Source organism: Hakea prostrata, chromosome 3 (genome assembly GCF_041222555.1).
Source record: "Hakea prostrata isolate BN-2017 chromosome 3, UWA_Hpros_2, whole genome shotgun sequence".
NCBI classification, from domain to species: domain Eukaryota; kingdom Viridiplantae; phylum Streptophyta; class Magnoliopsida; order Proteales; family Proteaceae; genus Hakea; species Hakea prostrata.
In genome coordinates, this window is record NC_142602.1 from 25,220,187 (window position 1) to 25,231,378 (window position 11,192).

At 34.3% G+C, this 11,192-nt stretch overlaps 1 protein-coding gene across 1 annotated transcript; it reads left to right on the forward strand.

Annotated features, from left to right (window-relative positions):
• The first annotated feature begins 1,933 nt into the window (after positions 1 to 1,933).
• Positions 1,934 to 5,488, forward strand: LOC149021855 (uncharacterized). Its single transcript, XM_089147505.1, has 2 exons — positions 1,934 to 4,619; positions 5,079 to 5,488. Exons 1-2 carry the CDS (start codon positions 1,934 to 1,936, stop codon positions 5,486 to 5,488), a joined length of 3,096 nt encoding a protein of 1,031 aa, XP_089003631.1.
• The last annotated feature ends 5,704 nt before the right edge of the window (positions 5,489 to 11,192 follow it).

The following is an 11,192-nucleotide window of genomic DNA, read 5'->3' on the forward strand; positions in this document are numbered from 1 at the left end:
CCAAGTTTGGGTTTGGATCTTGACATACAAATAGAGGTGGTTGTAAGCCCTTTGAGAACAATTACCTAAAAATGTGAGGTGGAAAACATTCCAGAAGGGAAAATATGATTCACCGTTTTAGTTGAGCTTGTATGGTTAAATCTGAATCTAATTCAAAGTCCAAACCCATTTAACACTCTCATAAACCTTTCAGATTTCAAATATTCAACATTGCTTGTCTTAGGATTCCAAATTTTCTAGCGTTTTTTTTTCTAAGGGACATTTGTCTTGACTTCTGGTTTACAGAACTCAATGACTTCCTCCACCCATTAAACACGTCCAATTAGATGAGGCCTTCTTTGATTTCAATGTGAACCGTTCACCAACTCCATCAACCTTTTCTGGTGAGAAAGGAAATAAGAGAAAAGACTTGAATAATGGTCAAGAAATGAAAGCAAGAAAAACGGAATTAAGACACAATTTGTATGGAATGTTTGGAAGTGACGAGATCAATGTTTTCTCAGAATTGAAGCTAGGAAACCGATCCATCATTCCATTAAATAAAAGTAACAATTCATCCGAAAAATGAAGGCATGCCATTGAGATAGACTTTTTCCAGCTTCTCTTTTTACAACAATCAGTCTCCTTTGTACCCAAACATCCAACTTTGGTGGTGGGTGTCCGTTGTACATCGTCATTATAAATGCAAAAAACGAGTCCCCTTTGTTAGATTCTTGACACGTACCCAATCTCAAAACAAGATTCTTATTTCTTTTTTAAGAAGATTAATAACTTTAAGTTATATTTTATCTAACTTATTAGAAAAAAAATCTTGCTTTGAAATTGGATAAATTTCTGTCTTTTCATACATCTTCCGGGCAATGTCCATTCAAGAAATTATGGTTGTCTTTGTTATATGTAGAGCAAAGAGTGACGGCCATCAACCCATTGCAGTGGAAGGTGGTGATATCGCAACCCTACTGAAGCTAGAGTCAGTGTTTGGAACTCTCAGTTTGATCTGATTTAGTTCTATCCATTCCTTGATTTGTGACTCTTATCATTCGGTGGTGGTAGGTCTGAATCAGGTTTATCCCCTCCCTGCTACTGATTTATGCAGAGAAATCAATTCTTTCATGTGGTAATTCTGACTGTAATGTCCAAGTTTTTTCAGTTACAGATTTGCATGTAAAGGTTCTAAACCCCACTTTAAGCTATTTTTCAAAGAAATCATGATGAAATTTGAAGAGATTTATTGAAAACAAGAAGGGAAAAAGAAAATGTGAGGTGGAAAGCATTCCACGAGGGAAAATATGATTGAAGGTTTACTTGAGCTTTTATGGTTTTAAGTGTAAATTTAATTCAAATCCAAATCCATTAATACAATCATGAACCTTTTAAATTTCAAATATTCAACATTGCGTGTTTTCGGATATTAAATTTCTTTCCATTTATTTCTGAGGGATATTTGTCTTGATTTTTGGTTTAGAGAATTCGAACTCTAAGGCCTTCTTTGATTTCTATGTGAACTTTTCAAGAACTCCATCAACCTTTTCTCGTGAGAAAGGAATCTATTGGAATTAAAAGCCATGAGGCAATCAGGCAGGTTTAGGGGGTCTACAGATTATAAATGAGTAAAAAATACAGGAAAAACAGAAGGAAAGAAAAAAAAAATCAAAGTGGCAGCACGGGAAGTTAATTTTTCTTCTGTTTTACACTAGAAAGTGATGAAGAGTAACGGGAAACAGAAGCAAAGTTGATTGATGACACCAAGTGGAAAGACTGGATGACTGACAACAAAAAAGAAGAGAGAAAAGACTTGACTAATGATCAAGAAATGAAAGCAGAAAGGGAAACGGAAAGACTTGACTTCAAATTGATCAATAGCCTTGGTAGCTACTACTGCAACTCAGAATTGCATGGTTTTCATTGCATTTGCGAGTCTTGAATTTTGATTATGATGGCACTTTGGCTTCTATTTCTTGTTCTCTTTTTGGGAGGCACATCGTGGCTAGAATCCGCTACCAGTACAAGAACTCCAGGGAATGAGACTGATCGACTCGCTTTGCTCAGCTTCAAGGAACACATCATCGATGATCCTTATGGAGTACTACAATCTTGGAACAACTCCAACCATTTCTGCAGCTGGGTAGGTGTCACATGTGGCCGTCGTCATCGGCGGGTTATTCTCTTGGATTTAGTTGAGAAGGGATTGGGAGGAAACATATCTCCTTCCATAGGGAATCTCAGTTTTTTACGTGTTATCAAGATGAAAAGAAATAGATTCATCGGCAAAATCCCCCAAGAAGTTGGTAATTTGATTCGACTTCAGTACATTTCTATTGCAAACAATAGTCTCAGCGGAGAACTTCCTACCAGCTTGGCCAACTGCACTCAACTAAGAACAATACGCCTTGGCTATAACAATCTCACTGGGGAGATTCCTGTTGAAATGATTATGGCTTTGTCAAAGTTGGAGGTGTTTTCTATTAACTATGGTGGCATAACTGGAGAAATACCCCCACAGCTTGGGAACATTTCCACCCTCCAAACCATTTCTTTGTCTGGAAATGAACTACAGGGGAGAATTCCAAAATCCTTCGGTCAACTCATAAACTTAGATTATCTATCCCTCAATGAAAACAAGTTATATGGTATGTTCCCTCTCTCATTATTCAACCTCTCATCTCTTCAGACGATTTCTGTGGCAGACAACCATCTGCATGGGAGCCTTCCAAGAGAGATCGGGCTCTCACTTCCAAATCTAGAATATATATTGATTGGAGGAAACCTTTTCTCAGGAAGCATTCCTAGTTCCATCTCTAATATCTCAACACTTGAAATGTTTGATATTGCAGAAAACAGTTTTGTTGGACCAGTCCCTAGCAAGTTGGGAAGTTTTCAAAATCTCCAAGTATTCCAAATTGATAGTAATCAATTTGGGACAAGGGAAGTTGCTAATGATTTAGCTTTTGTAGATTCTTTGGTAAACTGTACAAGTCTAGTGGTATTAGCCCTAGAATACAATGGTTTTAAGGGTCTCATTCCCAACTTTAAGGCCAATCTCTCCACAAAGCTCTCTGAACTTTCCTTTAGTGGGAATCAAATATCAGAAACCATCCCTTCTGGGATAGAGAACCTCATGAACTTAACCCTTTTGACCCTAGATGAAAACTTTCTTCAAGGTAATATTCCATCGGGACTTGGCAAACTTCAAAAACTTCAAACATTGTGGTTGAGTGAAAATGAACTTTCAGGACAAATACCATCTTCTCTAGGGAATCTCACTCTTTTGTATGAGCTCCATGTAGAAGCCAACAACTTGAGTGGAAGGATTCCTCCCAGCCTTGGAAATTTTGAACATTTACAGCGCCTAATCCTTCGTCACAATTATCTCCAAGGTTCAATACCTAAGCAACTATTTCAAAAGCCTGCCATATCATTGATATTTCTCGACCTATCTTATAATTCACTAGAAGGTTCTCTACCAATTGAAATTGGTAACTTGAAGGCTCTTTCTACATTGGATGTGTCCAAAAATAGACTATTTGGAGAAATTCCCATCTCTATTGGTGGATGTAATAGTTTGGAACATCTTTACATGGCTAGTAACTCCTTCAAAGGAAGCATTCCCCAATCTTTGATTTCTATAAAGGGGCTTCAAGATCTAGATCTTTCACACAACAACTTATCAAGTCAAATCCCAAAGGATCTAGGAAAACTTTCCGTATTACAGAGTTTGAATTTATCATTCAATAATCTTGAAGGTGAAATGCCAACAAAAGGAATCTTTGGAAATGTAACTGCGGTTTCAGTTAAGGGAAATGACAAGCTTTGTGGGGGAATCTTGGAGTTCAACCTGCCTACATGCAAAAACCATGGATCTCAAAAGCAAGAAAAACTTCATGCTTTCAAATTAGTTTTGAAAATAATCAGCATGGTTCTCAGTTTTCTCTTGATATCTAGCTTTCTTGCTCTTCTTTGGATAAGAAAATCAAAAGGTAAATCTTCATCTACGCAATTAATTGGAAATCAGTTCCCAAGGATTTCTTATAGAGAGCTCTTCCAAGCCACTGAAGGATTTTCTTCAGCCAATTTCTTAGGTTCTGGCAGTTTTGGTTCCGTGTATAAAGGGGTCATCAACCAAGATGAAACAATTGTGCCGGTGAAAATACTCAACCTTCAAAATCCACGAGCTTACAAGAGCTTTATTGCTGAATGTGAAGCATTAAGAAACATTCGGCATCGAAATCTTGTGAAGATTTTAACTTGTTGTTCAAGTCTTGATTCAAAAGGACAGGATTTCAAAGCCCTTGTTTATGAGTTCATGCCAAATGGGAGCCTAGATGATTGGTTGCATATATCAATGGAGCCACTTAATTATCCAAGGAATTTAAGCCTTCTTCAAAGATTAAATATTGCAATTGATGTAGCTTCTGCATTGGATTACCTTCATTGTCATTGTTATGTGCCAATTGTTCATTGTGACTTGAAACCAAGCAATGTTCTACTTGATAGCGCTATGACTGCACATGTTAGTGACTTTGGTTTGGCAACGTTACTTTTAAAAGTTGAAGACAATTCATTCCAAGCTCAAACTAGTACCACTGGAATAAAGGGTTCTATTGGCTACATTGCTCCAGGTATAATATTTTTTATTATTGAGTTAATAATATCTTGAATTCATATCTTTTCTAGATGCCATTACTAAGTTGTTGTACACAATTTGAATTAAAATCAACTGCAGAGTGTTTAATATGACCAAATTATGAATTTCTTTTTAATAGGACTTAAGATCTAAAGATCTTCTATATCAAGGTTTAAACTTCAATCCAACTATTATAGTGTATTTGGGTCGTGCTCTAGATGCATGTTTGATTGAATATAATAAATTTTGTATATTTATTTAGAGTGGATCATATTTTTATCCATTTCAAAAGAATAAAATTTCTCAGATTTTGGCCATGTAAGTTGCTATTAGGTTGCTATTATTGAATAATTTGTTCACAATTTCCATAGTTCACATGTCATTTTTGTATTATACGAAAAACATGGTAACTCTCTTTTGTTACACTGATAGTAAAATGTCTCTAAAATTCCAGAATATGGTACTAATAGAAATGCAACTACACAAGGGGATGTATTCAGCTATGGGATTCTTCTATTGGAGATGTTCATTGGAAAAAGGCCAACAGATCCAATGTTTGCAGAGGACTTGAACCTCCACAACTATGCAAAGGCAGCTTTACCTATACAAGGGATGCAAATTTTAGATCCAACACTCTTACCCGAGGAAGGACATGATGAAGAAATTGACATAATTGATGGTTTTAGTCATTGGACAGATGAATTGAAAGATTACACAATGATAATAATCAAAATTGCATTGCAGTGCTCCATGGAATCGCCAAGGGAACGCATGCACATGAGTGATGTTGTGAAGGAACTACATTTAATCAAGGACAAATTTCTTGGAGGTAAAATTGAAAACTATTTAAGCATCCATGCTTGATTAGAAGATGATTCCTAATTTATACTTTCACAATATAATGTTGAATATTCCTTAGATGTTAGAAGAAAGTTCCTCTTTACCAGGGAAGAATAGTTCTATTCTCTACGTACATAAAAACTAAGCATTCCAACATGCTTATTAATTTCCTATATTGGAGGACAAACTATGATTTGAAAATTTAATTTATTATGTTGCTTATGTATGTTACTACATATAGAAAGATGAATTTTGATAGAGCTTGTAATTCTTTTGACAAAAGCAGGAAGATTGACAAGCAAGTAGTGAGGTGCAATCTCATGCAAAGAAGGACACTAATTCAACTGGTTTGTTATTGTCATTTCTGTCTGTTCTTTTTAAGTATTTTCATGGTATTAGTAAGTTAGCTAGGGTTTGGGATGGTTTACTTTTCTGCATTTTGATGTGTTATTTTGAAACATAGTGAGAACATTATATGTAAGTGCTCATGGCTGTAATCTTAATAAAAGATGGCATTGCTTGAGAAAGGGAGGAAGAAGCATTGATTTCTCCCACTGCATATCTACCATCTCATCTTTCCACAAACTTCAGTCTTTCTGAGGTGGTAAAGATGCACTGGTTATAAGCAAATAATGTTTTTGTCTGAACTCAGATCTTAATGTTGTTGTATCATAGTCTTCCTATAGGAACATGTTGAGGGCTATCATGAACTTTTCTGCTAAAACAAAAATCTTTTTTCTACTGCTGTTTCAATATGGGATTCTAAATTCTATGCCAGGGAAAGACTCTGGGTAATTATCATCTGGGTTTTCAAAAGGCATGAGCTACACCAAATCTGCTTTCGTGTTGTTGTAGTAAGAAATACAATTGCTTCCCCTGTGTTTTCCATTTTGGGGTTTTAAGATCTTGTTAGTGATTTATATAGAGAAATCAATTCTTTCATGTGGGGAATTCTAATTATAATGTACATTTTGTTGATGTACAAGTGATTTTCCTATTACTGATTTTTGCATATAAAGGCTTTGAACCCCACTTTTTCACAAACTATTCTTCAAAGGGATCATGATGGAATTTGAAGAGATTCAATTGAAAAAGGAAAAAAAAATGAGGTGGAAACATTCCATAAGAGAAAATTTTAGGGATTTTGCTTGGGAGTCGTGTTTACTCCCAAGCAGCTGATGGCCGGGATAATCTCTTATAAATCATCCTTAAATCCTGACCGTTGTCATGCAAATTCTATTCTCTTAGGGCCTGTTTGGTTACATGAGTCTAGAGATTTCAAATATCTAGAGATTTCAAATCTATAGATTTCAAATCTGTGGAGTTATAATTTATAAAATTAGATGTTTGGTTGTGGAATGAAATCAGTGGATTTATCCTAAAAAACTATTTGATCGACGTGATTTTTGTAAATGTGCAAACGTATAGCTTTTTTGAAATCTCTGAATTTCACCCCTTACCCATAAATCTACAGATTCACGTTTTTAGTGTAAAAAGGTGAATCTCTAGATTTCATGAATCTAGAGATTTTTACAACCAAACGGGTATAATTCTCAGATTCATGAATCCAGAGATTTGAAATCTCTGGATTCATGTAACCAAACAGGCCCTTAAGTAATTATGATTCTGTGCGGTTTAATAACCTAACCCAATTAACCAGACCAAAGAAATTGACCGGACCAATTTCAACAATCTTTCAAAAAAGAGACAAATTTCCCTTTTCTAAAACCAGTTGTACTCAACTTGAACACTACAGCTAAAAAGACAGATGACAACTTGAGAAAAGATGAAGCATTATCCTGAAGTTTTCATTGATTCAAAACTTAATTTTCAAGAGTATTCCCTCATAATTAACCCAAAAAGAAGTCAACTTTACGAGCAAAATGTGAGAAAAAGTTCCATCCAATATCAGTGATTTTTCAGATTGGTATGGTTGATTTTTTGATTTCAGAGAGGAGAACCCTTTTTTTTTCTTTCAATTTGTTAGTATCTGAAGTTGAATACAGACCACATTGAATGTAAAAACAAGCTTCATGAAAGTTTTAGTTGTTTTCCATAATCACAGAATGGCATCTTCACTGTTAACGACGTCCTTTCCTTGCATGTATCACATTGGATGGTAAAGCCTCACTCCTTGAGTGCAGAAAAGTTCCATCCAACAAGACTCTTCTATACTACTAAAAGCTAAAAATCTTTGTAACCACTGAGCTTCAGAAAAATCCTGAGTTTGAATCTGCTAAGGCTTGTAGATGGTTGAAAAGTTGTACTAACACGTTTGGTAAGATATCAAAAAATCAAATCGCTATTACATACAACCAAAACCCAGGTTACAACGAGGGAGAACCAAACCATAATCCCCTCCCCTTCAATAAATAGTTTTAAAACCAACTTTAAATTATGATCCTGGAAACTAAATTGGGCTAATAATAGTTGGGAAGAGATCCAAATCTATTTGCAGCAGGACCCAGAAAGTTTATGAACAGAAATTAAATTAGTTATAGCTAATTGAGATGGAAACAAGTTAAACAGAGACATACTTAGAAAACATGACTCACTAAGTCATATCTCTGTTGATTTAGTCGCATGATTCAGATTCTTCAAAACCATTACCTATGAAATTAGTTTGGATACAGAACCCTCAAAAAGTCATATGAACAATTCGGGTTCTTCAAAATCATTCACGTCATATAATTTTTCATTAAAAGCATGTTTGAATCTAAATAAGGATACCCTTCAATGGATACAAAACCCTTAAACAAATTGTGAAGCAAATCAAATATGGATACAAAACCCTCATACGAAGGAAAAAAAATTGTCTGTTGTGCACAGCAATGCGGCACCACAGTTTGACACGTGTTAAATTTCATAATTAATGGCTCAGATTAAAAAGCTGAGTTTCAAATGAAAAATATCTACGTTTATGACCAGTTTTAGCCAACCCCACCAGTTTCTTAAAAAAGGGAAATCCGACTGAAAATTTCTCATCGTTTGTCATTTCAACTCCATCTTCTTCCAGCAATAGTTTCTGTTCAAGTTAAAAGATCGTAGCTAAGAATAACGTGTGCATGTGCGTTTATGTTAGTGAATGTATAATACAGAGGATGAAAAAACTCAAAATTCATTTACTAATAAACGAAAGTTAAACAAAACCATAGTTGACCTACAGAAAGGAATAAAGATAACTGGAGGAAAAAAAATTCAAAATAAAAGAAGAAAGCTGCAAATCCTATAGCAAATACCACTAGTTAAAAACAACCAAATTAAGAATTTTCAACTTCTAGACCAACTAACAGAGGCAATTAATTTCAAAGTAAGTGGAAGACAACTCCAGACAACTGCATAAATCTTACACAAGAGGCAATGATGGTCGGGTGGGAGCCGGAGGCGGAAGGTTGTTATCCTTCAGAAGCGAGTTTGCAATGGTGGAACAATAGATGAGGAAGAGGAACAATAATGAAGAAGAAAGCAATAGATGAGGAAGAGACGATGGAAGAAGGCAGTGAGAGGGAAGAAGATGGAATTGAAATGGAAAACGATGAGAAATTTTCAGGTCGATTTTACCTTTTTTCACAAACGGGTCATAAACGTGTGTATTTTTCATTTAAAACTAAGCTTTTTAATCTGAGCCATTAATTAAGAATTTAACATGTGTCAAATTGTGGTGTCGCATTGCTGTGCACAGCAGACGATTTTTTTTTCCTTATACGAATTGTTTGAATCTAAATTAAAATTCCCTTCCTGTTCAGTATCGACAGAAAAAGAGTAAAAATGGTACAAGAAAATGAAGAATAAGGGGCAAAGCATAAGTTAATTTGAATCTATTAAGCATGATAAGGAAGCTTTTTTATCATTTCCCTAATTGTCTCTAATTTGAATTCTTTCAATATTATTTGCTCATCTCATTTGAACTCTTTCCATTCGTCATTCCTCTCATTGAATTCTTTCCATATCATCTCATCATTCCATTTCATCAGTACCCTAATTTGGCTTGATTGATTTATCTATTAAATCATTTTCATGTATTGTATTACCTACTAAACATTTCCCTGTGTTGTATTTACATGTTTTATATCTTTCTTTTATTGTTCATAGTTACCTAACAGCATGGATGTATATTGCCTATATATTTGAAGTTCTCTCATATGAAATCATTCAACCATTTTTCTTATTAAGGTTGTTTTTTAATAGAATCTAAATCAGAATTTCTCTCCCGCCCAACGAAGACGAAAATGATTTTGAAACTCTGCTTGTGGGAAAATGAAGACCCAATGTAGCTCTCAATCCTTTCTCGCCTTGGGTTTGCTATTTGTTGGAGCTCTCAATCGCTTGTTGAAACTCTTTCCATTCAAAGTCGAAAAGGGAAATTTAACTTTTGAAAGATCGTTGAAATTGGCTTGGTCAGTTCACTGATTTGGTTTATTGTTTGGGTTGCATTGTAAAACAGCCCCAGAATCACGTAAGTGGATGAAATTTACATGTGAGAGTGACAACTGTCAAGATTTACGAAATGCCACTAATAATTTATATATTATACTACTATTATAAAAGTATGAACTCAAGGGATACGGCTACATTTCGCTTCCCTCTAATACCCCTTTGTATTCAATTAGTTAAATCTTTGTATTGGTAATAAATTATGTCTATAATGGTCAATTAAAATTCTTGAAATTATTTGAATCAACTTAATTCTCAATTTCTCTCATTCTCATTTTTCAAATAAACCATTTACAGCCATAGGAATATGAAGAGTTTCTCCCGAAAACTAAGAAATGCTAATTGAAGAAGGAGAAACTGCATTAAAAGCGCTTAATCAAAATCAACTTGTTCCAAATTCCAACCTTAGCTGTTGTTAACTTCCATGGCCAATATATGGTGATTAATAACTACCTCGTGCATTTGCACGTGACACTTAGTGTATATAATACTCCTTTTTGCACTCCTTTAAGATTTTTTTTGGGTAAAAATTTAAATATTTTCTATGTCTAATATATTGACTAGGCTTGTTTTAAAATTAGAATGATAATGAAAAGTGTAAAACTCTAAAAATTAACATCATATATTGTATTTGTTAGTCACTTTTTATATAATGTGCTTATAATAGACTAATATTTTATATATTAGATGATTCAAATTGAACAAGTTAGATTCAAAATTAAATTATGCATATCAATTATTATATGATTCAAATTTGATCACATATAGTAAGGGTGTCAATAAAACCCTATAGACCTAGCCTGGGTCCAAACCCGCCCGAGCTTGGTCCGATAATAGTCTGATTTTTTCAACTCGAAGGGCAAACTTGAATTACAAAAATGATCAACCGTATATTAGTTTAATTCGATTAAATTTTACTAAAAATATAATTTAAAGTTAATTTTGTTATAAATAATATTTATTTATAGATGTCCATTACCCCCAAAAAGAGCATACCAAAATATGTAACTTTCAAATGAAGATCTCAGCCATCTCAGTGTGCAATCTTGGCGATCTGCATTCCCATATTATCTGAAGATCTTAGCAATCCAACATTTTATATTAAGATCATATTATTGTGTGCGAGAATTATATATTGTATTTCTTTGTAGACTCTGATATTTCCATATTAGAGAAGATGCTAGTCCTGTTATAAATATGTAATGGGTAACTCAATAGAAGAGTTGAATTCATTTTGTCCTAATTTTTTTTCTTGTCTTGAATATATTTTTCCATTTTATAACATCTTATCAAC

Excerpts from the sequence above, each read along its gene's own strand:
- LOC149021855 (XM_089147505.1), top strand. The coding sequence starts at position 1,934 with ATGATGGCACTTTGGCTTCTATTTCTTGTTCTCTTTTTGGGAGGCACA. Across the intron at positions 4,620-5,078 it reads TATTGGCTACATTGCTCCAG|AATATGGTACTAATAGAAAT; the intron begins GTATAATATTTT and ends CTAAAATTCCAG.